A 27,558-nucleotide genomic window follows, 5' to 3' on the forward strand; every position below is an offset into this window, starting at 1 on the left:
AACATGCCCAGAGAACACACATTCTGACTGCAGCACAACAGCAAAATGCTTGTATTGAAAAGTTGATTAAAGGCAACATGTGAACACGTTTTTTGCTTGACATTATTGAAATTGAAAACCCTGGCTTGATTTTGATATCTTCTGCTCAAAGATACTCCAGATGCTGTCGAACCTGCTTTCTGTTGGAGCCCTCCCTTTTCATTCTCCTCAGTGACAAAGTGGTAACAGGTAACAAATTGGTACTAAACTTCAGTAAAAGTAATGAATAACAGATCACCCAAAACAAGCAAAGTTGATCACTGATCAGTTGCTGTTGGGACGTTTGTCTTTCACATAAATATGGTAGCAGTTTATGCCTTACCAACAGTATTATGTTATCTCATTAGTGTCCAACATCTTACCCTTGAGAAAGCCAGAGCCAGATGGCAGTACTCGTGGGAATAGTCCCTCACTGAAAGCTACGGAACTACTTTAAGTGCAACGTTTAAGATCAGACCTTAAAACACATTATGACAGGACTTTTAAAAAAATATTTTTGTAGCACAATTCAGATTCTCTGTGCAACTCGAGATAAGATCCTCTGGTAGGCTCTCCAATGCAACAGCATGGACCATCTAATTGCACTGTGACGGTCAAGTGAAAGTAATTCCAAATTCACAGCATAAAAGCAAAAGCTGCAGAAAGTTCACCTGATCTTATGTGCCATTTCAAGAAAGTTTCAGCTGAGTTTTGTTGAGAGGTTTCCCAAATATTAAGGATCTAGTCCATGACTGAACCAGGACAACTTTATGCTTAGCACAATACAGATTTTTGAAGTTGCAGCTAAACCATTAGAGGCTCTAGTTTCTTCACTCAGAGGGTGGTGAAGCCCTAGCCCAGGCTGCCCAGGGAAGCTGTGGCTGCCCCATCCCTGGCAGTGCTCAGGGCAAGGCTGGATGGGGCTTTGGGCAGCCTGGGCTGGTGGGAGGTGTCCCTGCCCATGGCAGGGGGGTGCAACCGGATGATCTTTAAGGTCCCCTCCAACCCAAAGCATTCTATGATTCTGAATTAAAAAAAAAATATATTATAAAAAAAGTAAAAAAATAAACAAAAGGAATGCATTTCAAGATAAAAATCCCAACCATTATCAATGTTCCTTAATGCTGTCAGCTTTAACAGTTTTGCCCCATTCTTTCTCATTCCCACGTCATATTGCAGTGTACGGCCACAAAACAGCTCACCCATTCCATGACTGCAGAACTCCTCCTGAAACCACACTGTTAACCGGATATAGATATTGACCTGGCTTAAAAATAAACCAGCAAAAAAGTGCATGCACATAGCTAAGTTGCATACAGCTGCAGTCTTGCCAGCAGACCCAAGGAGGGCAATGCGCAATGGCAGAGGCTGAAAGAGAAGGAACGTTTGCGCTGGGGTCACCACCTTTGCGTACTCTGCTCTATCAAACTGCCTGAAAATCAGCATGTGAAACAACTGCCACTGATGTCAGTGGTAACTTCTTCCCCTCCACACAAATCAAAATTGTCAAGGCAAAAATAAGGGAAACAACATTATTATTATTATTATTATTTTATACAGCACAGAAAAGAGTGCCAAGTTACAGGACAGCAGTGTGATTCATGCTCGTAAGCAGCCATTAGGAATCCTGTCAGACAGTCCTTCTGCCAGCTACGTCATAAAACACCACCTGCTAATGGATTATCAAACAATTGTTTGGGTATAGGTCTTAGAAAAAGCAGTGCTTTTAAAAACATCAATCTTTTCCGGCTTGATTGTAATGATTGCTTAGGGAGAACCATAAAAGTACTGTTCATGAGCCAGGCAAAAACTGCCTGCGTAGTTCCTAGACGAGAATATCTTCTAATTAGAAGATATCTAAACTAATTCTCTTAGTTTGATAAAGTAACATTTGTCGAGTGTGTTACCACTTATTTGCATGCATTTACGAGAGCTATACTTTGATTAAAGCCCTTCATTAGAAAGGAATTAATGGCACCCGCTGCAGTTTGGCTGCAGACATGCTGATCACAGGCAGACATCTCTGCGTGACCTGCGCTGCGGCTCCTACCTGCCTGGACAGATTATCAGCAGCCCAGGGAATGATACTCAGTTCCTACCAGGAAGTCCACAAGTGCCACAGGTATCCATGAGGTAACACACGCTGAGGAGCAAAGGTTACTTACTAAAGACTGGTTTGAATCATCTGGTTAAACACCCAGCTCACTGGGAGCACATGGGCTAATCCCACCCAGCATTACTCGCTCCCAAACGAGCGCCGCGAGGGGTGGGGGCATCGTTACCCTGCGGTGTGGCGAAAACCTCGGCTCCATACCCCCTGCAGCGCTTTACTTTACAACGAAAGCCAACCCAGCGGCCACCCCACCGCCAGCTCCCGATCGCGCGGGGCTCGGGGCAGGCGCAGGTGTCTCCGGGCGCCAGGGGCTGCGCGAGGGGCTCGGCGGGAGCCGCGGCCGGGCCGGCAGAGCCCAGCACCGCCAGCGCCCGGAGCCAGCCGCGGGGCCGTGCCGGGTGGGAGCTCACGGCGAGTCCCAGCGCGGCTCGGCCGGGCCGGGGCCAAGCCCCTCCCGCCCTGCCCGCGTCCCGCCGGCCGCGTCACCCCTCGGCACGCCGCCGGCCGCGGCTCCCGGCGCCGCGGAACGAAGCCGCCGCCGGCCTCGCCTCAGGTGCGGCCGCCGCGCTCCCCCCGGCACCGAGCGGGGGCGGCCGCGGCCCCGGCCCCGACCCCTCCGCTCGCTCCGCGCTCCGTCGCCCGGACCCTCGCCCCCCCGCTCCCCGCCGCCCGGGCTGCAGCCGCCGGGCCAGCTCCCCTCCGTCCCCGCGCCTACCATCGCGGCTGCTCCGCGCTGCTGCGCTGCCCGCGGCTCCGCTGAGGCTCCGCTGAGCGCCGGCCCGGCCGCAGGAGGCAGGGGGCGGGCGGCAGGCAGCAGCGAGCCCGCCCTCCCCTCCCCTCCCCTCCCCTCCCGCGCGCGCAGCTCGCTGCTGGGGCGCGGCGGGGCGGGGCGGCCCCGCGAGCGCTGGGGCTCGCGCCGGCGGGGGCAGGGTGCGGGCGCGCGGCGGCGGCAGCGCGTAGCAACGGCTGCCCCACGCCGGCCGCGCGGGCGCTGTGTCCATAAATGGCGAAGTCTCCGCGGCGCAGCCAATCGCCGCGCGCCGCCCGCTCGTCATTCCCGGAGGGAATCCCGGCGCCGCCCGCGCCCCTCGGGCCCCCGCCTCAGCGCCTGCCGGGCTGCTCCGCTGCCGGGCTGCGGCGCCCCTCGGCCCGCGCGCAGCTGCCCGCTGCCCGCCGCTCGGAGGAGAGCGGAGAAAGCGGCGGCTGCACGGGACACGCGGCCAGTGCCGCTCCGGGGACCGAGCCCCGTGAGGGGACGGGCCGGTAACCCGGTAACCCAACCCGGTAACCCGGCGCGGCCCTGCCCGCAGCCTCCCTCCCTCCTCACGCTGCAGGCCTCGGTTCCGACCTCAGCCGGTCCCCGAACACCGCTCCCGGACCGCCGCACAAACACACCGCTACACGTAACCGCGCCGCACCGGCGCCGTCAGCCCCCTCCTCGGGCACCGACAGCGCTTCCGAGCCGCCCTGGAAGCACGCCCAGCGGGCACCTTTCTCCTCTCCTCACTCCACGCTACGGTTTCCTGGTTAAACTCTAGTCAAACAGAAGTGCAGCTATCAAGAAAAAGCGAGGAGGAGTCTGTACAGAACACCTTTCTTCAGAACTGACCGCTTATTCTCACAGCCAAAGACTGGCTCCCAAAAGCACCCGGAGACGAGCCGCGAGCGGCCTCACTGCTACCTCGCAGAGCAGAGCCTGCTCCGGGCCAGGTGCTGGCTGCGCGCCCCAGAAGGGCCATGCCGCCCCACACAGCTGCGAGTGCCTCGGTGGGGCTGGCTGCAGCACCTGCGTGCTGCTCTGCACACCTCCAGCACTTGGTCAAGTGTTACAAATTCAGCCCCCCGGTGTGTTCAGTGCAGGAAGGGGACAAAACTTACGCTGTTTACCTGGCCCCTCTTCGGTCCCACAGAGTGTGGTGTTTGGATGAAGCAGAACAGCCTCCTTGTATACGCTTCCTCCGCTGTTTTAAAGAGGATCAGAACACCTTCTCAGTTCAACTGGGCTACGCTGTGATCATGGAAAGCTGGGCATTTCCTTACCAGATTGCTTAGACATAATTGATATCAATATGAGGGGGAAGGGAATATTTTCATTGAGAATGTAGCTGCGTGGTAAACATGATCTGCAACTGCCATTAAAACACAAATATATCTGAAAAGTGAGCAGAAACCAAGCAGGAACAGAGTTCCACGCTTCAATTCCCAACAGAAGGTGAGTAACAGCAGTTGCATTGCACTAGGACAGAAACAGTTTGCCTAATATTTCATTTAAAAGTTGAAACGTTACAGAAATTTGTAAGTCTAAGATGAAAAAGAGAAAGAACTTGTAAGAATCCACACAGCACATAGAGGACAGACACGACAAAGAGAATCTCCATAGGTTTTATAGGTTTTTCTATTTGCTTTGGATGTGGGTCTTTCTTAATGTCTAGGTTCACTTTTCTAAGACATATATCTTTACATGTATATGTGTTTACATACATACAAACAACTTTATAACAAGCTACAAAAAAAGCAAAGAACTTAGGTTGTGGAATAAGATTAAAAAAGCGCATTTGCACTGCATAGCTAATAGAGAAACTAGTCCCAACTTCCCTGCATTTTACATGTGCTACTAGGGTCCATCTACTCTAGATGGACTACAAGATGACTTTTAACAAAAAAATTTAGGGCTGAAAGCATCTGTGCTCTGCCTCCGTACTAATCTTTGCACAGTGTGTACTAAGCAGTCTAATTCACAATAAAGTCTTTTCATGCTTTTAAACATAGTGGTTTACTTCTGCTTATTTTAATGGTAAACATCGAATTCCCAAGCTGACTATATTAAGTGAATGATACTTATTCAACATCCATGCTCAGAAGCAGGGGAAGGCATTTCCCTTCCAATGTGAGTGGTGGTGTGCCTAAATGTTCTGCATGCCTGAGCTCCTCCAGCTAATCATGTGTAACAGTCATCTCTGAGGAAAGCAGAACCCACATTTTCATCTCAAGGAGCTCCAGCAGAGTAAAAAAAAAGAAATCTGTGTACATTTAAAATGAAACACAAAATTTAGAAGTGGTGACATTTATATCATGAAATTCATATTGACAGGTTACCTGTAAAAGACCTAATTTGAAAAGATGCAAGAATTCCCTGCATCAAGAACTTTCATCATTTTTTTTCAGCACGCTCATTCATGCATATATTGTCTGACAGTGTTGTGTTTGGTTAGTAATACTATTTCATGCAAGGAAGTGGTAACATCAAAAACTATCTTGAGGATATTTTTTGGATGCAAGCAGTTGCAGTGCTTGATCTTCCTGATATTGATCACTATTGCTAAGCTTCAGGGAGATATTTAAGCTCAAGTTTCACTTCAGTGCCTGAGTAGGTTGATTGACTTAGAATAAGGGACTTGTTTCAGGGCTACAGGCACAGTGCTGATGGAGCCAATACAGCCTCTTTGCCATCATGCAATTTGGAGCCTGCACTGCACCAGTCAGTGCCACAAAGAGAGAAGCTGTTGCCTCCTCCATTGTGCAGCTGGTAACCCACACGTTTCTACCTACCCACAGCCTGGTCGACTGAGCCAGCACAGAACAGGAATCAGGCTGGTGCTAAAATGCATAAAGACTAAACTGTCTTCAAAAATACCGTATCACTTACCTCTGGAAACACCACAGAATACAATCGTCCCGTGCTCTTCATTCTAAAAAAATGTACTGCGGCTTCAGAAAGAAGTAACTCTTATGAGCAGTCAGTGAATCTGGAAAAGATTAGAAATTTTAATGAAATAGGCACTGCCCTGACTGATTTTTAATTGGCTAAAACAGGCAGCAAAGAAAAAAAAAGCATTACTACTTTTCTCTTACTCAGGAAATACATTTAGAATAAGTTTTCCAAGCCACATATTTGTGTTCTGTTGATCACAATCATTTCATTAATCATTTAACTAATGCCTGAAGGCCACTAAAATAAGGCTTAATACCCTTAACAAAAGATCATACTTTCAGTTAGAAAACCACACAATCTGGTATTTCTTAGAAAGATGAAGGATTTGTATCACAGAAAAGCAAATGGTATTAAATTAAGGTCATTTTAAAAATTCAGTGCAGATATCTTTGCTGTATCTGCTTTCCAAAGAATAAACATACACTTCAGTAATCTTAACATTTTCTAAATGCTAAAATGCAGATGGTTACATTCTGCCCGCAGTTACACGCGGTGAATGTAGAATCCTACTTACAGAAAATAAAGTAAGGATTCAGCAATTTCTTCATGTGAAATGCAGGGAGAAATTAAATTATGTATCTAGAAAAAACCAGAAGTTTATGACTTTAAATGTGGTGAAATCAATGATTAGGACAGGATCTCCATGTTGGATGACAGTACAATCAGTTTAACTCTTTTTACTCCCTTTCTCTATATCTAACAAGACTCTCCTCCTTTCCTCCCTTTTGCTGGCCTTTAATTAGAGAAGCATACCTGTTCAGGAAAAATTCTTACTGACATGTTAATCTAAAATATCACTAGAGTAAATATACCGTAACAAAGTCAACAGCCTTCTTCACCCCCTGTTTTTCTGAGGAATACATGTGGCTCTTTTACTCTGGATCTGATTAAGAGAAGCCTCACACTTGAGATGCTCCAAATACACAGTGTTGAGTTCTTCTCCAACTGCAAACCGAAATGTATGAATAATGTTGTTATTCTCAAGGCTGCTATAGATATGGAAGAACTCCACAAGGACTTGGTAACCAAGAATTTTTGTCTCCTGTATTCCTGTGGCTTCAGTTAAGCCATGTGGGATCACATCAACAAAAATACAAGGATTATATTTTTTCCTCAGAGGAAGATTTATTGAAACTCTACAGAAGTTTTTAAGATAAAAACTTTATGTTTGGATGAGCAACCTGATCTAGCATCAATATTAGCCCCGCTTTGAGTGGGGAGTTGGACCAGATTACCTCCTGAGGTCCCTTCAAACTTAAATTACTACATTCTGTAATTCTATGATTACTCAGAATGGGGCTCCACATGAGTGAGACAGTTGAGCAGTCTATATAAATGAACATTATTGTTACTGCTGTGCCTTGGTAGGGAAAGCAATCTGAATTTACCTTAAAGAAAATAAATCTGTTTATTATCAACTATACTGAAGATAACAATTATATCAAATACAACAGTTTAGTACTGCTTCAGTTAGAAACATCATGGAAGCAATATAAGTACAAAACCAATGATTTCTGGTAACACAAGCTGAACAGAATATCTACATGGGTCAAACCAAAGATCACTCACCTTAATGTTCTGTTTTGGCCTGTATGAACACCTAGGGACGAGTGTAAGAACAGACGAGCATTTCAGCATGACCGTCACACCTCCCAGAGCCCGCTGGGGTGAACACTGTTACCAGAGCGAAGGCCTGGAGGGAGAACAGAAGCTGAGAGTGAGTCTGTGCATCAGTTTAACGTTAATTGCAAGGCTACAACAGGAAATATAAATGTTGATCTGTTTTTAAAATAAAATAACCTTAATCAATTTGCTTCAAATAACAATTTGCTTTTAAGCCCAACTCCTGCAGCCATATCTATACTAGAAAACACTAACTATCCAAGCAGTTCTTTAACAACAAGAATCCCAAAACTGGTGTGTGAAAACCACACCTGTGCATGAACTTAGTTGAGGCACCAGTAGGTGAAGGAACACACCTGTGCACATTAACAAACCCGAGCAAGCTCAGCAGAGGATCACAAGGACTGGGGGCTGGAGGCTTGGTGAGAGTGGTTCCTCTGCCAGGTGGAGGCAGACTTTGGGGGACCCACCAGAAGCCCCCCTGATGAGGAGGCCATCAGGATGACAAAGCCAAGCTCTTCACAGCAATGTACAGTGGGAGGGCGACAACATAAACTGAAACAAGGGAGGTTCAGACTGGGTGTAAGGAAAGTGTCTCCCCCCATCAACTGCCCAGAGAGACCATGCGGTCTCTGTCCTTGGAGGCTTTCAGCAAGAGCAGGCCGTGTGAAACCCTGAGGGACTTTGGCTGGCCTAACTGATGACCCTGCATAGTGCCAGTGGTTGGATAAATGGGGGTCCCTCTAGCCTTAATCACCCTATAGTCCTGTGACACCAGGTGGGTTACTGCCCCATTTTGAAAGCATCTGTGGCACGTTTTGTTTCTTGCTCAATCCTCTCTTGTGAGAACTACTTTAAAATAAAAGTAGGGTCGGTAAGTGTGTAGATGCAGCCCCCACCCTGCTGTTCATACAGGTGTGCAGCTCTGCAGCGCTTCCCTGCTTTGCAGCTGCCGGCCCCCAGTCCCACAGCCCAGGCACCGGGGGGGGGTGCGGGTGTTTTACCGCGCACGGGAGCCAGCCCGCTGTCCCAGCGCCCGTCTGCGCACCAAGTGCCGCTCCGGTTCCACTCACCTCTGCCCGCCCAAGGCCGCACCGGGGCCCGGCGAGCGGCACGGGCTGGCAACGCGGCCCGGGCGGGGCGCTCCCCCGGCTGCGGGACGCTGAGCGGCACGGCGGGGAGGAGCCGCGCCCCGCCCGGAGCCCCCCGTCCCTGCCCGGCGCTGGGCTTCGCGGCCCGGGGCCCCGCGGCGCTGCCCCGGCTGCGGCACCGCGCCCCCGCCGCGCCGTTCCCATGGTGACGGCGTCCTGGCAACGGCGGCAGCTCCCGCAGCGCGGCCTGCGCCAAGGCCCGCGCCGCTCCTGCGCCCCGCTCCGTGCCAACGGCGGGCGGGCGAACGGGCGGGCGGACGGGAGGACGGACGGGCGGACGGGAGGACGGACGGACGGCCCGCGGGCAGGCACCCAGCCCCGCAGGCACGCAGCGCACCGAGCAGCGGGGCTCTGCCGGCCGCGGGGATGCCGGGGAGGAGAGGCGGGCGGCCCCGTCCCGCCGCAGTGGTGAGTCCCAGCCCCCGCTCCCCGCGACCCCTCCGGCCGAGCAGCGCCGCGCCGGGCCCGCGGGGTGCCCCTGTCCCTGCCCGCCCCCGCGCCGGGCGGAGCCCCCCGGACCCGCCGAGGCTCCCCCGAGGTGCGCCGAGGCGCACGGCCGGAGGGCAGGGCGGCCAGCCCCAAGCCGGGGCACGGCCCCGGGAGCGGCCCCGGCCTGCCGAGAGGAGCAGGGTCGCCTGAGCCCTCCAGCTCCTGCAACGGGTGCTGGCGACTTCGGGAAACGGTGACCAAGTGGCTCGGGTCTCCACGGGACAGCTGCCCAGACCAACGAGGGCAGGGCTATTTCTGCGTGTCGTCAGGCGTGCCGCTTAGCGCCAGTAATATCTTTGTCCCGTCAATGTGACGAGCACAGCCGGAACACTTGGTAAATTAAATAGATCACTCTAAATTTACTGCGCTAATATAGCACGGTTTAAATTGCCATAGCAATATCAAGCTGGAGACACCACCACTTAGAACAACACTTAAACACACGAAGCCAGTGTTTCGACTGGTATCTATGTTATCTCAGTGCAGCACCGTTAAATCTGGAGCTACGTGAAATTGCACTCCTCCAGTTCTCGACATTAGAACACCTTATTTTTTCTTGTATTTGATATTGATTAGGCTAAATGGGCGTTTGTTACATACACTGAGCAAGAGGGAATCCGTCATCAGTCCTGACACCCAAGTGTTCCTGACTGCTGCACGCACCTCACAAGTGCAGTAGAGCTCCGTGCAGCTGCTGAACAAGACCTTACCACAGAGCCCTGCGGGATGCTGCATCAGGTCAAGTCATCTGGTAATTGATTAGGAGAGATTTCAGTGATGAGTGACGTGCTTAAATTAAACGAACAAGAAGTCCACCCATGTGCCTTTTGTTTCATGTGCACAATTTCTCCAGACACTTGCATTTAGCTGTAGTCTGGTAGAAAACAAAATCTTCAAGCAATCCTATGCTTATTCTACTCCAAAAATGTTTTTCAGTTGATATTAAGGCCATATGTTGATATGAAGGCCATAAGAAGAAAACACTTGAGTTAAGGACTTTTTATTTGGCTGTTTTTATAAGGAGTATTTTACTAAGATATTGCTAGATGTACAGACTTTAATGCTTTTTTTTTTTTTAGGTAGAATCCAGTGTTTTGCCTCAGTGATGCATAGCTCTACTCCCTTATCTGTGGGATATTCCTGTGTTCATAGTTAAATTGCACGTTCAAATGCTTCGCTGCATCAAGATCATTAAACTGTGGTATGGCGCAGAGCACCGGGAGTAAATGAGCTCCGGCCTACCACAGCCTCGGGCACCACCAGGCAGCTGTACAGCGCCCCGGGACAGCCAGGAGGGGCTCCCCACGGACAGCGGCACTGTTTGAAAAAAACGTGGGGAACCACGTGTGCGAGGAGCAGACTGCAGGACTGGACATTCAGTGGCTGTGCAGAATTCCCAATGCCTCAGTCATCATAATGATACCCAGCTCTTATTCAGGGCTTGTTACTTACAGGCATGTAAGAGCTTAAACGAAGAGGTAGGTACCATTATCTCTGTTTTCCATATAGAGAATTCGAGTCATTAGGCATGGAAATAACGTCCACAGCCATCAGGATCAGAGGTTGTGCAAGGAATTAACATCAGACCTTCGGAATTGCAGACTAGTGTCACTGCTGCTCAGCAACCCAGACTCTCTTAAAACTATGGTTTTTTTCTAATTTGTAGTTTCTGAAGCACTGTGCTATAAATAGAACACACATACTGTGACAATGTTTGCTCTGTTTTTAGGCAGTGCTTTCATAAGTTTCTAAGCACAAACATGCTTGGCATTTTGAAATCTCAGCGGACACTCCTATCACTTCTTTACAGTCAAAATTTTACAATCTTGTTTCAATAACCCTGTTTTCCTCTTTCTGTTTGTACAGCATATTGCACCAGGTTTCAACAGCAATTGCAAAATTCTCTTCATATGTAAGCATTTTGTTTTCAGTGAGCATTTTAGGTTCCCAAGGAATTCAGGCTCAGGCTTCCAATAGGATAGCCATGCTCACTTCTGCCATCTTTGTAGGTTAAAATGTGTGTTTGTTTCATATGGGGTGGAACACTTGGATTTGATTGAGGCTATTGCTTTTTTATTGTTTTAATTTCTGTCACCAGAGGAAAGCTACTGTGCCAGGTACTGATCTCACAGTAAGATATCGAAAATGTCTTTTTGAAGCTATTACCAGAGCTACTCTGCTGCAATGTCTGTCACAGTCTGGCTCGCTATATCTAAAAACTAAGAACAAAACGTATAGTCTTCCTACATAAGAATTTACTACATAGTGTACTCTTTTAGATTTGAGAACAAATGGGTAAAATACACAGTTTTGCTAAACCATACTGATCTCTAACATTCTATTTAGATTACCTGAAAAATACATTATCCCCAGTAACTTGCTGTCATGAAATATTTTCATTTCATTCTCTAGCCAATGCATTCTTAAGCTTTACTATAATCCCACATATCTCACTTTTGTATTTGCTAATTGATGCCGTCTGAGATCAGTAGACGTATTTGGGTCAAGAAGTTTGTTTGCCTCTGTCCTGCCAAACCAGTTCTGTGGGTCAGGAGCAGATTTCGGTTGTGAAGTTGTCAACCCTGCCCTTTTCTAGAATACTGTTTTCACTATAAAAAAAACTTCCTATCAGGTTTTAGTTTGCATTCTTTTGTTCCTTTATATCAATTTTTAAATGCATCTATTCCATAAGCAATATTTAAGCTCCAAGGTCAGACCTGTCAGCATAATCTTAAACTCTTCTTGAAGGTTCACTTAAAGCAGAAGCATTGAATCATTTCATGCCAGATATAAACTATTAAATAATTCAATGTGTACTTTTTCAACAGACAAATTATTGACCAGAAAATGGCCCAGCGAAGCCCGATCTTCCCAACTCTTGCCCATTCTGAAAGGTACAGATGGAATGTAAAAAAAAAAAAAATAAAAAATCTTCATATTGTCGAGTATTATGTCTCTCTTAATTCTCTCTTAATTGTCTATTTATAGTAACGCTGTAACATGGAACTTTGGCATTTTATATGCAAAGCAAAATGAAATACCCTAGACTCATGCAAATCACGGCCCATATCACAATTCCTTACTCAGCTTTTACTTAACCCTTTCTGAACAAAATTAAATAGCCAAAGCCTTCTAAATACGGAGTAAGTGTGAAAGCTCAAGGACAGATCTCACCTTTGTTAGAGTCCTTGTACATCTCTATCAGTGTTATAAGGGTGAAAGTAATAACTAACAGAGTTCCAAAAAAAAAAAAAAACCAAAAAAAGAATAACAACTCCTCTTTGGAGGGGGGTTCAACTTATGCTTCTGAAAATTTTCTTTACTCTTTACAGAACATAGCATCAGGAAATGATTACATGCATCCACAGTCTATGTCTATGCAGTCAATTTTTTATTTATTTCTTTTGCTTTGAGCGTCCATGAGCTACCATTGCTTTTCATGGAAGCTACATAATGCAGAGCTCTTGAAAAATCTAGACCTAAATATAAGGGGTGTGTGTGTGTGTGTGTTTTTTTTTTAATTTGGCTTCTGAGACTGAGAAGCTTGTCATAATTTTGATCTCTCCTCACTTTTTACACCTGTATATGCTCCTGTCCCATTTGTGGGAGGACAAGCTTTTGTACAGTATTAGAAGATAGCTGTATAGACTGCAAGAAGGAAAGTACACAAGCTACTCCTTTTTAATCTTGGTCTGGTCTTATTTAGTTTGCAATATCTACCTTCTACAGTTTCTGCTTTGATTAAGCCTGAAGAAAGATGAAAGCTGTAGAGACAAATAACATTGCTTCTGAAACTCAGTAAGAGCATCTGGGTTTGTGTTCTTATTCCAATTATAGTTCTGAATTGTTACTTTTTATAATGCTAATGTCCTCTTCTTAAGATCCTATGCCTTGTAAGCTTCCTTAAAGAGTAGGAAAAAGAGCCTAACTTGCCTTTCTACAGGACAGATAGATGCAGTAGCAAGCAGCATCCGTTTATTTGCAGCAGTGCGCCCTCTCTGTAAGTCTTTTGGTGCTTCTCCCCAGTACTGCCAGTTTTGTGTGAGACCTTAATAATATCTGAATATTCTTCTTCACTAGACGGGTTCGAAACATACCGCTGCATAGCCAGGCGTTGACAGCGGTCCCGCTGGCATCTGCAAGCCTTGTGGATCAGCTGGAAGACAGAATCCTAAGCCATGAGAAAACCACGGCAGCGCTCGTGGAGCACGCTTTTCGCATTAAGGAGGACATTGTTTCCACTCTGCACAGAATGCAGAACAAAGGGGGGGGCGATCGGTTGGCTAGGCAACTCTTAGAAGAACATATCCGAAACATAACTGCAATAGTGAGGCAGCTTAATCGGGACATTGAGGTATGTTAGGAATTTTTCACAGGACTAATACCGTTTCAGCTACTTAGTCCTTCTCATTTAATAACAAAGTTTACCACAGGATGAGAAAGTTCAGACAAGGTCTGAAGATTCTGTAAGCTTATAAATTGTTTTTATAACTTGAAACACTGTTTGCAAATTATGCAGTTCCTTCAGCGGCTATGAAAATAGTACAGGATATTAGCATATAAACACAGAACCCTTTGTGGTACTAATAAGTTTGCTTTCAAAAGCAACACTGGAAAACCTTGAAAAAGATGAATTAACGTGACACTAATACCCAGCTCAACTTCAGTCCAAAGGCTGTGCCGAATAAACACTAGGAAGTGCCTTAGGTCTGTAATAAACTTTCTTTTATTTCCGACTCGCTGACAACACTAAGTAGCCAAACCCAACTGCTCATTTTTCTGACCTAATCATACGCAGATACATGACCTCTGCTCAATGAGCAACATGGGCGTGGTGGGAAAAACTGATGGATAAACGTTAATATTTAAAACTTTATTCCATTGTCAAGTTCTACTTTATACAGATTATGGTAAGGACAGTACGAATAAGAAATGACCTAGAGGTACCTCTTTTAGTATATATGAGATGAATCTTTTATTAAAGTCATGATAAAATGTATCTCTTTTTACTGAAATACTGAAAAATAATGAGTGACATTTTAAATGTACATTAAATGTAACATACTGAATTTGTATTTGCATATGAATACTTTGTAGATGCTGCAGGAACAGATACGTGTCAGAGACAATCTCAGCTATGGAACAAATTCTACCCTAAAGAGTCTGGAAATGCGGCAGCTTTCTGGTTTAGGAGATCTTCGGGGAAGAGTGGCAAGGTAAATGCCAATATGAAAGTATATTTTGGGGACTAGCTAATGTTGCTTTAATCTTGAAACATGAATGTCAATGCTAATGGGCTGAACTTTGGCAAAATTCCCAGGATAATTTTGCTCAGTGTTTTCCAGAAAATGAATAATAATCCTTTGCATTCCACTATTACGTATTAAACTTAACAACATGACCCTTAATTCCCCAAATTTCTTTTTAACAAATGACCTCAAATTCCACAGGAATCTGGATACAATTCAGTTTTAAAAAGAATTATGGTTAGACTTTAAGACTAATTAGCACAATTACTATAAAGGAGGTATGGTATAATCTGTACTTGTAAAGAACATAATAGATGCACATTTTTGAATATATGTTAGAGGTAGAAATATGTGCATTAAATTATTGGTTAACCATATTAAAATCTACATAAGCTACCTGGCACGTAAGGAACAGAAAGCTATAAAACAATTGAGTTTTTACAGGCTACTTCAAACTCCAAGTTACAGTTGTGCAACAACACAGACTTCAGGTTGCGCCATCACTGACACATTTACAAACCGAAGTACAACAACATTTGTTTCAGTGTCTGTGAAGTGGAACATAAAAAACGGTTTTGTACAACTACAGAAAAAGGACCAAATCTGTCCTAAAATATCCTGGCTAATAACTTCACTGGAATTACACTTGTTCTGAATTTGACCTATTATCTATATTGTACAGGTAACTTTTATTTTTTCTTCTCCTTCAACTGATTTAATGATAACAGCCTACAAAGATATCCAGGGAGGGATTTTCCTTGAAGTAACGTTTTCTCATTAATTCTTTGATTGTTTCAAGTTTCCACAGTAACTTCTTAGCCCATTTTGTAAAGAATACTTTAGAGAGGTTTAAATACTCATTATGTAACTTTTTAAAAAAGTTATGCTTTACTAAAGTTATTCTTTAGTAAACAGGAACAAACTAGACAAGCTCATTTTGTCAAATGAAAAACTGATTGAGATATATATTGTTCTCTGAGAAATTTTACAGAATCATCGTAGAATGGCTTGGGTTGGAAGGGACCTTAAAGATCATCTGGTTCCACCCCCTTGCCATGGGCAGGGACACCTCCCACCAGCCCAGGCTGCCCAAAGCCCCATCCAGCCTTGCCCTGAGCACTGCCAGGGATGGGGCAGCCACAGCTTCCCTGGGCAGCCTGGGCCAGTGCCTCACCACCCTCTGAAGGAAGAATTTCTTCCTAATACCTGATCTGAATCTCCCATCTTTTAGTTTAAAGTCATCACCTCTTCTCCTATCAGTACACCCCCGGAGTCCCTCCCCAGCTTTCCTGCAGCTCCCTTTAGGTAATGGAAGGCTGCTATAAGGTCTCCCTGGAGCCTTCTCTTCTCTAGGCTGAACAACCCCAGCTCCAGCCCTCTGGTCATCTTCGTGGCCCATGAGGATGGATGTGGCACATGTACATGCTTGGATCTTCCTGCTTTTTATATAAAATGTCCACTTTGAGATCCCACTACATCATAAGACTGGTCCTTATGTGGAGCAACACAGTTACTGACTGCTTGTGCAGCAAAGTAAAGTGCCTTTGGTTTCAGTAGAGAACTCACATGAATAAACATGTGCCAACATGAGCTTCTCCATGGGGCGCTGCCTGACTGAGTACTTGGTATGGGGAGCGGTGGTGGACTAGCTCAGTCTTTGCCAGGATTTTTTCCTTAATTTACTTAGGGCAACTCCCTTTTATTCTGCCTGGGTTGCAATCTATCTGATTATTTTAAGAGATTATACCTATCTGCCCTTATGTCAGCATGAACAATGAACGTTGGAAATTTGTATTCATTACCACAAGAGAATTAGTTTGTCTTTTAACTGTTACCTTCTGCTCAGTATTATAACCTAAATTTTCTCTATGTGCAGAAGAAAATAAGCTTCCCTTTCACCAGAAATCAAGTTAAAGCAGTGGTCCATGAGAGAAGGTTATTTTCCTTCATCTACAAGCATATTCTACTTCAAACTCCTGTGTTCCTGTGAATAATTATTATGGTATTCCTGGAGATTATGATCAAAATTGCAGTTTGTTGTGCTATACAGATACTTACCAGAAACTTTCCCTTGCATAAATATTTCCTGATTACTCTAGCCAATACATTACATAAAATAAGCCAAACTCACCTAATATAATTTTACTTCAGCATCTGGTCTTACTAGCTCTCACATGAATTCAGAGAGTGAAACCTTAGAAACATGTTGAAGCTACTGTAGGTTACCAGCTCGGGTCCATCAGCTAACCTCTGCTCTCAGCCACAGCCAGGGTACTGTGTGCGGCTCAGGCTGTAGTGACAGTAGGCTAATTTAACTCAAAGTACATCACATTTGCCCTAGGCTAGAAGAACACACGTGGGCTATTGCTGTGACTCAGTTTGTATATGCTGAGTGATGGTAAATCACCTGTGTCTGAGCCTTTGGATCCTGTAAGGATTTTCCTGTCAGTCTCAGGATCCTGGCCAAATTTCAATGCCAGTAATTACATGCATACTAAATATCCTATTCAACTTCAGTATTGGAGAGAGTACTATTTATTTCTTAACACCAACTGTTCTGTAACATGTCAATATATCATTGAACAACTGTCTCATTAATTCTTGAGGGTTGCTGCTTTTAGCGGTGAACAGGGAATCCCTACATGCACGTGCACTTGAGAGGCACAGCTCCAAACACCCCACAGCTCTGGAGGTGTGTGACTCGGGGAGACATCAGGGCTGAGCTCACCTGCATCACAGCATCAGCTCATAGCCCTAGCAGGAGAGGATGGAACCCACAGAGCAGGTCATGTCTCTGGGCCATTTTTCATTAAGAATTATTGATGAATTTGTAAAGCATCATTACGGGGTTCAACATGAATAATGCTGCCCATATTCCTAAGAATCAGCATTATTAAGACAGAATTTACCTCTATTAAAAGCAGTGACACACCGAACAGGAAACTAGATAGATACTGATAGATCCATTAGTCCAGCCTCCCGTCCCTGATGTTGCCAGTTTTATATAACACAGCCTTACCATGTTTATTTCTAGTGATAAATTCATAAGACCATAAAATTCACGAGTGCTGCCTTATCATTTATTTACAGAATGTTTTGTGGACTATGACTACTTGTCTGGGAAGTTTAAATACAGCAGCCTTGTCAGAACAAGAGCAGTTGCTGTCTCTAGAGGTCGCCCTCTCCTGAAAACTCCAGAGAAATAGCAATTACACGTGTTCACATTGCGCCTACTAAGCATATATAGTTGATTTTTATATACATTATAGATCTGACTCATTTCAGATGCCCTGGACTTAAAACATGTAGGCAGATTTTCCTACACTGAGTAGAAAATGAGTCTGATGCATCTGGGATGCACTGCATTTATGATCCCTGTAAGTAAAATAAATCTGCTGCACTCTGCCTACTGGTGGTGTACAAGACATACAGGGAAGACTGATCTGGCCTCCCAGGTGCAGGCCATGTAGCATCTACTAGCTCTGCTGTTCCGGCCCAGTGGATCCCCTGGATGCATCAACTTGTTTTTTCACTACCTCTCTTTCAGCTACCTGTTTTTCACTGAAGCATTGATATTTTAATCAAAACATCTCCAATTATTAAAAAAAAAATAAAAAATGTTACCAATCTGTGCGTGCCATTTTAGCATAACTTTATAGCATCCTGTTGCAGAGTATTGGCATAGTTCTCAGCTTTTTCTAGTCATTGATGATACTGCATAGAACAGCCATTGCAATTTGATTTCTTGGAGACGAAAGGCAATGAAAATATTCTTCAGTGTGCCAGAAAAGGAACTACCGCCTTTGCTTACTAACATTTGGAAGACAGTCGTTTGATAATTTCACTGGTTTTATCAAACATTACTGTTTTTTTTTTTTTTTTTGGATTAATACTGGATTCTGAAACTCAGAATACTTGGTACTACAAAGTCTTCTCTCCATTTACTCTTCCTATACTAATTTCATTTAAGTACACAGTTTGGTAATCATTACTTTTAGAAAATGTCCTCCAAAGTCAAATAACAGTACAACAAACTCATCCTAGTGCATCTTTGGCCCAAATTTCAACAGTGCATGTGTGCAACTGCAACATGAAGAACTGCTGTGAATATTTGGTATGGTCTACTCTCTTCATTCTAAGCATGAAGAGCTTTTTGTTGTGCATTTCTTTGTACAAAATGGTTTTCTATAAAATCTTAGGTGTTGCGTAAGCTGGAAGCATAGCTATTTTTTCAAATCAATTTTTTTATAACCTTATCCTCAGCTCTTACGTTTTTAAATTAGTATTCTTCCTATAAATCTTAATCTATTTCTCATTTCTTTCCTTGGGCTTTTAAGATGACCAGACCTCAAAAGTTGATTTCAACTTTTGTCTTTCTCTCCATTGGCTTCATCTATAGTCTGATCTTACTATTAATTATATTAAATATTTCTGAACATTGGATTTAAATTGTACTTTAAAGAAGGATTTATTGTAATTTTAACATGAATCTATAAAGAAGTCAGAGCTTTCTGAGATATGGAAAATCGAGCAGGTATTGTAATGTGCCTCTTATCTGTAAACAAAGAAAAATTCCAAACTATAACGAACCATTTTTTTTTAGATTACCAATTTTCTTCCCATCCATCGTGCAGGAGGAAACCTAAATCAAAAGTGTTGGAAAGACCATGGTGTTCATCTTCGTACTGTTTACTTTTTTTCTGCACTATTTGAAGGCTAGTGGAAGCATCGACTAAAATTATTTGTTTTAAGTCTTAAACTCAAAATATATATTCACATAACTGGTATCAGGATCTCATTCCATGTACGTAGCATACTACTGTTCTTTTGCAGGTAAAAACTAATCTGGTGTTTGGGATTACATACAACATATATAGCAAAGAGACTGCTTCGACCACTTGAACACTGAGAATATTGTTTTAAAAAATATCCCAGGATAAAAATGAACTGCATTCCATAACTACATTGATATTTAAAATGTATTCCAACTTTTGTTTTAAAAGGGTGCCAATTATAGTATACCTGTAGAAATATTAAATAATACAATTAATACACACCACATTGACACTAAATTAACAGTCAGAATTTTTAAATTTTCAGTTACCATACAACTTCATGACCCTTTTGATCATGTAACCCAGTTCCACAAAGAAGCGATGCCCTATGATTAAATCCATAATACTAATTTGCCTTAAATGCAATTACAGATGCCTACTCTTTGCTTTTGGTACAGTAGTTTCAAAGCTGTTGCTTTTTATATTTTCTGTAATGCCTCAGAGAAACAAGACTTTTTTTTTTTTATAATTTTTATTTTTATTTTTTGAGTTCACAGGCTTTTGGTGAATAGATTTGGCTTCTCTTGTCTTTCTAAAGGAACTGCTGGAACTACCTGATTCTAAGACCTACAATTCACTGCTGTGTAAACCTATTCTGCTCTTTCTATAAATATTACTAATCAATCTTGTTATGCTGAACTGCTCAACTATAAATTACTTTCTACAAGTTTTCTAATTTGTGATATTTTGCATTATTTATTATTTTTATATTGAAATTATACTGTCATATTTATAGTAACAGTTGTTACTGTAACCAAGGTGATGAAAGCACATTTTGAAGTGAAAGCTTTCCAACTGAAACACGAGTTAAAAGAAGTTAAAATGTGTCATGGCTTTGCATAATGACTTAACCTGCCATAGTTTGTCCCATTTTACTGCCTTTTTCCCCTTTAAATTGTAACTGCTGTCTGTTCTTCATCAGTTTCAGAGATCACATTTAATAACTTTGATTATTATACATCCAAAATAGATATGTATACACGACTCATACTTTGCAGGGGTCTTACTCCTGAAATTACAGTGCTTGTATTTGTACAGCTCAGTTAATGTTCTTATTGTATTACTGTAGATGAAATCCACCTGATTAAAGTATTTTTGAAATGTTGTAGGAAATGCATGTATTCTATAGCACATTTGCCCTTAAAATGTTACAGCACTGAGAAATGTTCCAATGTGAAGAAAGGAAAGTAATTATTATGTGCCAGTACTGCATTTTGTAGTCTTTAGCAAGACAAAATTGGCATGGCTTTAAATGACAGCTTTACCTAAATACAGACTGTATTAACTAAACCATAACTTTTCCCCATATTGTTTACTACATAGATTGTGTCCTATTATTTTGCAAAAGAAAATAAAAATAAGAATGTGAGACTCAGAGGAGCACAGCTACAATAATGGAAAAGTCATCTTCAATTAGTTAGGCCTCTAACTATATAGGCCAAATCTTACAGGCCACGACAGATGTCTGCTGGAATATGACAAAAGTATGACACATTGAAATCCTGCATATCTTTGAAATTGTAATGTGATTACCCCAACTCTGATAACAACACAGTCTACCTATATTATGCCAGAGCCAAGAAAACGAGTGCATCAGGTGTTTGGTAGACTATTTAGCTTCTATTCCCATTCAGGAGCAGTTTGATGGCTATTGTGAGATATATCAGCATTCTTACAGCCTCATAAGACAATGTTTTGCTAGACAGCCATGACTTTCACAGAAATACCCAGTCTAAAATGGATAATTTTAAAAGCCTGGACCTTATGTTCTATTCAGCTGTTGCTTTGGTATTTATTTATTCAAACAGGTGTGATGCCGGGTTAGCCAGACTGTCTGCAGAACATAAAATTACATATGAAAGACTTCAGAGCCTAAGTAAAGACCAACACACCTCTAAGTTGATCTTAGAATCTAAAATCAAAGAGGCAGAAATACAGGTATAGTATTTAGACCCGAGTGATCCATGTATGGGTAAGAATTATAGTCTGATTCAAACACACAACATTACTGTTAATTATTTTCTTGGGAGTTCTGAGATTTAAAGATGGAGAGTTATATCTGCTCGCAGTCCTTATTAGATTGAACATTGCTACACAGCTACATTACTGTATTGGTCTAACTGGAAAAAAAGTCCATAAATTGTTGCCTTTTGTAAGCTGTACAGAAGGTCCTAGTGTTTAAAGGTACCTACAAAGTCTCCAGGAATGAACAACCATCAGTGACTACTGATGTGAACAGTTTCTCGAGGTCAGAATGTTAAGGAGACATGGATGTTCTACAAAACCACCGTAACAATGCAAGCTTCAGTTTACCCTGTATGTTTTGGCCTTCCCAAAATTATTTTGTATACATTTGAACACTATTTTTGAAGGTCAGCAAAACAAAGCTGTTTTGTGGCTCTAAGAATCCCTAAACCTATCTGTTGGCTTTCTCTCCCATTGGGTATGAGAATGGAATTGAGCACTAAATAGAAGCAGTCTTGAGACATTGCAAAAAGGGTTCTTCATAACTCTGTCTCAAAGCCTTCTCATTTTCTTAGGTAACAACAATATTTTGCACCTTCACTTTGTGGTAGGTAAATGGCTAAAATTCACTTCACTTTTCTCAGAACACTCAGCATGCCAGGAATATATTGTCATGAATCTTGTAAACAGAACAGTATGTTTTGTACTGCCACGACTGCTTTTGTGAGAAATACTTTATGTTAGCAATAACCGATCCCCAGTTAAATCCAGCACTTGTATCACTGCAGTAGGTATTACACGAGAAGTGCTGAAGACTGTCACCCAGTCGCGGTGGAGGGTCTGCATAATTGACACCTGGTGATGTATGGATTGTGTAAATCCAGCTGCCTCAGAGCAGGATGATGCCTTCAAGGCAAGACTGTTCACTTTATTTATGGCTGAAGGAATTATAGCTTTCATAGTGTTCCTACTTTTGTCTTGTGAGACAATATACTTTTCATGAGAAAGTAAAATGCACAAACTCAATGATTTTGGAAACATCAGCAATACAGCTCTTCTTTATAATCTCTTCTACTGACACAAAAAATGTCTCCAATGAGACTGTGGCGAAATGCTGTTGAAGAATAGTAAATTCTGAATTCTGTTTCAGATTTCTCATCTGCTGAGCAGAGTGGAGCAGTCAATAATGCAGCAAGAAGCAAAGCTGAAGGTTGCCTATAAGGAGAGCACGCAGCAGCTCCACCTGCTGGACACCAAGTGAGTGAGCTGCCACCGGCCCGAAGAGCCGATCCCATTGTTTTCAGTGCCGCAAAGCGTTGTGACATTTCATAAAAATACTTCTGTTTTGTTTTCATTATTTTCCAAAAGGATGTTGCCTGCCTTGTCCCATTTAGTAGCCTTAAAACTTGAAGATTTGCCTTGATAGGGTGTCAAGAATGCAGTAACTATCATTAAATTTTTGTGATCATCATAAAAAAAAGCTGCTGAATGACTGAAAATTCTGCTCTTTTTATCTCCTAATTCGTATTATGCTTTTAGATTAAAAAACGCTATTGAGGAACTCAGCAGCCAGATTTTGTCTGCACGCAGCTGGCTGGAACAGGAACATGAAAGGATTGAAAAAGAACTTGTGCAAAAGCTGGACCAACTCTCATTGACTTTTAAGGAAACCACAGTAAGTTTCATTACAGTCTCCTAATACCTCTCAGGAACTATTCAAAAGCATTATGAGTAACTGGGACTTTCAGACCCCACCAATATTTGTAGAACTCTTTTCATTGATGTCAAGCATAGCATTCCCACGGCCTGAGAGTCTTGAAATAAATCTGTCAAATCTGTCCACTTTAAAAACATCAGTATTTTAGCCTACTATCAAGTCAGTTTAAAGTGTTTTCTAAAATAAGTTTTAATTCCTTACGCCTTTAAATTCCACATAAGAAAAGATGATTAATCAATACCTATTGCATATCTGAGAAACACCACTCTAGTTTCATATACAAAAGAAACCATAAAAATTATTTTTCCTGGCTCCAGGAAATGAGTGAAAGAGCTATAGAGATGAAATTCAACCAAATGTCAGAGAAAATTGACAAAATAGAAGAAATACAGAAGATAAACATGGAAGCACATGAAGCACAACAGACTGAAGAAAAGATAAATATTCGCATTGGCAAACTTCAAAATGAGATTAATGAAGACATAAAAGAAATGAAAGCTGAAGTTAATGCTGGTAGGACTATAATCAATCAAGATCTTTCTTCTGAATTGTGGTAACAATGACTGACCTTTAATACTCTTCAAAATGTCTTTGTACTAAAGTATTTTAAAGACACTGGGTCCAAATGTAGTGGTTGCATCTGTTGCATTTAAAAGGGCTTTCACTAAGTGTGAAGCTCACAGAAACAAGAGGTGACATCTTAATAGCTTAGAAGTGCTCCCCCAAATGTACGTAAGCACAGTTTGGCTGCAATTAAGGGCATTATTGCCATCAGCACACTAGCATAATTAAAGTCTTATTTTTCTTCAGAACTTTTGCTATCTTTCTAGTGTAAAATTGAGTGTTATGGTAGGAGGCATATTCTGATATTAACTACATCATACTGTTTTTCTTTATATTATAAACTAATTCAATTCTCATGTGCAATTAGGGTTTGCAGCTATCTATGAGAGCATTGGGTCTCTACGGCAAGTTCTAGAAGCGAAAATGAAGCTTGACAGAGATGAACTACAGAAGCAGATCCACCAAATGAAGCAGGAGATTCCAGCATGGGGAGAGGCTGGACCGTGACTGCAAGATTTTGTTTGAGATGAATATTTCCCTGGCTAATAGGCAGACTATAATCTTGTTCCAGTCTGTAATCCAAATGTAATGCATGTACCGAAGGAGATGCTGCTGTTGCACAGGTTTGTATGTTTAAGTGGTAAATGCAAGCTTTTAATAGATCAACTGACAAGAAGCTTTTATGGGCTGAGGTGCTGATTTACCACTGCACTGCTCTAGTTGCTCTCAGGAGATTACCAACATAAAACTAGAGTAATATATTGGTGAAGCTGGCACCTAATTTGCTAAAGGCATTTCAATGCTCCCCAGTTTTGTAGGCTTGATCAGGCAGTTATATGCTTATATGTATAAGCATCTCGATATATTCTTTTTTACATAAGAAGTTGGTATCACTTGTTTATTATCAGTTCGGCAAGGTTCTCCACCTTGATACAAATTACTATGTTTGAAGTCACCAGACATTTTTGCAGTGACCTTCTCTACTATTGACTCCCTGAGGAGACAGAATTGGCACCAAACAGACCAATTTTCAAAACTTAGATACTGTCAGAAAACTTTTGTTTAGCTGTGCAAATATCCTGTGTGCGTGCGTACGCGTGTGGAAACTAAATAGTATTATATAATGTAGTTGTAGACTAAGATGATTCATGAACAATATAAGAAACAACTTGTGATCTTATGTATTGTGACCTTTTTAAATGAATAACCAAGTAGACTTGAGACAAGGTAAAAGATTTATATACAGTATTTTATAAGCTGGGCATGTGTTCCTGTGACTTGTTTCATTATATTACCATGAACTTTGAAAGGTTTGAAAACAAAAGAAAAAGTGATGATCTGGAGATAAAGTCTGGAGAATTTTGTGTAAAATAAAATGCAGTTTATGATCTGCTTAGCAATTCCTATTGAAGTAAAACAACTAACTCTTCAAATTTAAGTAGATTTTAATAATTTAGTAGGTTCGAACTGGTAATTCATGGTATTTCCAAATAATAATGGTGCTTATTTCCATTCCCATAATGGTTTACACGCTGAAAATGAGCACCCCTGCAGCATATTAATCTAGATGGGAAAAAATATATTTTGATTCTTTATCTTCATTCAGAGCTTGTTATTGCTTATGTTTTCAAATCATGCAGGATTAAGCAGTCATGAAGAATAACAGGCTTCATCCAGTATCCTATTAATTTATACAGTAAACAGTACTTCATGTGCAAAAATACCATTAATTTGTACAAGTGTTACTGCCAACTTGTACAAGTTGATACAATGTCTTTCCATTGTCTTTAACAGGCCTTTCTTTTAGCCAATATTTCAAAACCATATTCCTGTTTGGACAACCAGTGGCAAACGTCTCATCACATCCATGAAACAAGGTTTGGCCCACACAGTCAACATATTAAAAAAAATGCTCCAAAAACATATGTGCATTAAGTAGGACAGTATATGGTGTAAAAATCAGGAAAATATACAAGTCTTTACAGGATTAGTGCCTAAGTTGATATTTACTTCCTATATAGTTGAAAGTATTTTAATGCATCAAAGATACCTGAGCTTTTTGCAACTCTGGCTTCTAGTGCTCTCTGATAACAACACTGCCTCTGTTATTCCTGTTTTGTATCATCCACATGCTGTGGAGTATATTTACAATGGCAGCTAAAAGGTAAGCCCAGTTCTCTAAAGGGACACAATGAAATGCTTGCAGATATGCTTTAGGAATTCTCTTAATACTTCATTCTTTCTTCATTTCTGTACTCTCATCTGTTCTTAAATATTTACTCAACTACAGTGGAAAAACTATCACTGGTGTTTTGTACACAAACAGACACACACCTTGAACACACAAGGAAGCAAAAAGAGATGAACAAAAACTCACTTTTTCTTCTGTAAGTGCAGATCTGTACCTGAGAGAGTCTTGTAAATATGGAAGAGTTTACAGAGAAACAGTTTATGTATGACTAATAAAATGTTTCTCTTGTAAAATCTTGTGTGATTCATCACATATAAAAAAAATGTAGAACATTCTAGCTAATTTTACTTCTGCTGTTTTCCCTAAATTTCAGCTAAGGTAAATAACCAAATCAGAACAAAACAAAACACACACAACAACATTGAAATGTGAGCTCCTATCAAGCAATGTGTTCCAATTACAAAGAAGTGCTGTTGGAGGAAGTTTTCTGCACAGACTAGGCCTACAAAATTTTGACTGCACCTTCTGTCAGGGAGTGTTTGTCTCTGGTAAATAACAGCTGAGTTCTTCAACGTAGACTTAGAGTCCCTACATCTTTCTATCTCCTTAAAATTGTATAGCAAAAGCCTCTCATCAGGCAGAAACAGCCTGCCCCCAGGGGAATAACTATGAAGTCAGGAGGACAGTGTTATGGATACTGTGTTCTAGGAAGGCTTGATTTTAAAAAGCAGAAACCAGTTCTAAACACTGACCTGCACAGATCCTGCAAAACTAAACAGAAGGACATACCTGTGCTTGAAAGGGGAGCTGCCCCTTTATTTTTCCTTTCCATGTTGGTCTCCACTGACATGCCTTTGTGTTAGGAGTGCTACTTTCATTCCTTCAGGAATGCAGAGGGCTTCTGATTGTTGAAGTAATATTTGCTCCACTCAACATAAGTACTTATGTTAGTACCTCCAGGAGTCACTATCTGTACAGCACCAAACTGGGCTGCCTTTTCTCTCCACAAAGGGAGAAAAGAAATGTAGTGAGAAGAGGCAGTGTTAGTCTGGGTAATTTTCAAGGTTATGTTGAATCTCTATTACCCCGAAGGAAAAACTACTCCTTAACTCTTGCTCCTTTAAACTGAAATAGCCTTTGCTGGACATTGGTTTGTTCCACTTACTTGACTATGATCCCAACTTCCATAAAATGGGAGGTAATCACAGAATCGTCTAGGTTGGAAGAGACCTCTGAGATCACCTAGTCCAACCTCTGACCTAACACTAACAAGTCCTCCACTAAACCATATCACTAAGCTCTAAATCTAAACGTCTTTTAAAGACCTCCAGGGATGGTGACTCAACCACTTCCCTGGGCAGCCTATCCCAATGCCTAACAACCCTTTCGGTAAAGAAGTTTTTCTTAATACCCAACCTAAACCTCCCCTGGCACAACTTTATCCCATTCCCCCTCGTCCTGTCACCAGGCACGTGGGAGAATAGACCAACCCCCACCTCGCTACAGCCTCCTTTAAGGTACCTATAGAGAGCGATAAGGTTGCCCCTGAGCCTCCTCTTCTCCAGGCTGAACAAGCCCAGCTCCCTCAGCCGCTCCTCGTAAGACTTGTTCTCCAGACCCCTCACCAGCTTCGTCGCCCTTCTCTGGACTCTCTCGAGCACCTCCATGTCCTTCCTGTAGCGAGGGGCCCAAAACTGAACACAGTACTAGAAGTGCGGCCTCACCAGAGCCGAGTACAGTACAGCTGAGTAAGACTTTAATGTCTTCAGAGCTTGTGCTTACTATAAAGCTTAAGCAATACAGAAACTAAGGTATGCAATGTTTTTCTTAGGGGATACAGAGCTTCTGAACAAAGAATAAAAAACAAAACAAAACACATCACCACTCCCCCAAAAAACAACAAACAAACGACCAAAAAAAACCAAACAAAA

General features: G+C 42.4%; 2 protein-coding genes across 12 annotated transcripts in view; one reads left to right on the forward strand and one right to left on the reverse strand.

The window, feature by feature from the left end:
• Positions 1 to 5,853, reverse strand: part of MYO1E (myosin IE) — a 92,065-nt gene extending 86,212 nt beyond the window's left edge. Inside the window, exon 1 of one of the 2 annotated variants that reach the window (XM_035554253.2) lies at positions 5,778 to 5,853. In XM_035554253.2, coding sequence (XP_035410146.1) covers positions 5,778 to 5,819 — 42 coding nt within the window. In that variant the 5' untranslated portion in view covers positions 5,820 to 5,853. Of the gene's footprint in view, positions 1 to 2,846; positions 2,993 to 5,777 lie in introns of those variants that run through there. The other variant, XM_035554254.2, reaches the window with a different exon arrangement.
• The window catches only part of FAM81A (family with sequence similarity 81 member A), a 29,101-nt gene continuing 4,706 nt past the window's right edge, over positions 3,164 to 27,558 (forward strand). Inside the window, exons 1-13 of one of the 10 annotated variants that reach the window (XR_004779928.2) lie at positions 8,827 to 9,025; positions 9,683 to 9,857; positions 10,186 to 10,584; positions 11,935 to 12,000; positions 13,050 to 13,106; positions 13,187 to 13,460; positions 14,204 to 14,322; positions 20,999 to 21,128; positions 22,306 to 22,412; positions 22,695 to 22,830; positions 23,190 to 23,385; positions 23,804 to 24,059; positions 25,231 to 25,313. Coding sequence is in view for 8 of the 10 variants with exons in the window: in XM_035554257.2 (XP_035410150.1) it covers positions 11,954 to 12,000; positions 13,050 to 13,106; positions 13,187 to 13,460; positions 14,204 to 14,322; positions 20,999 to 21,128; positions 22,306 to 22,412; positions 22,695 to 22,830; positions 23,190 to 23,385; positions 23,804 to 23,943 (1,206 nt within the window). In the remaining 2 variants the exon portion in view is untranslated. Of the gene's footprint in view, positions 4,344 to 8,826; positions 9,026 to 9,301; positions 9,441 to 9,682; positions 9,858 to 10,185; positions 10,585 to 11,934; positions 12,001 to 13,049; positions 13,107 to 13,186; positions 13,461 to 14,203; positions 14,323 to 20,998; positions 21,129 to 22,305; positions 22,413 to 22,694; positions 22,831 to 23,189; positions 23,386 to 23,803; positions 25,211 to 25,230; positions 25,916 to 27,558 lie in introns of those variants that run through there. The other 9 variants (XM_035554255.2, XM_050712895.1, XM_035554257.2 and 6 more) reach the window with 9 other exon arrangements.

The sequence above is a fragment of the Cygnus atratus genome, chromosome 11, assembly GCF_013377495.2.
Source record: "Cygnus atratus isolate AKBS03 ecotype Queensland, Australia chromosome 11, CAtr_DNAZoo_HiC_assembly, whole genome shotgun sequence".
Lineage (NCBI taxonomy): Eukaryota > Metazoa > Chordata > Aves > Anseriformes > Anatidae > Cygnus > Cygnus atratus.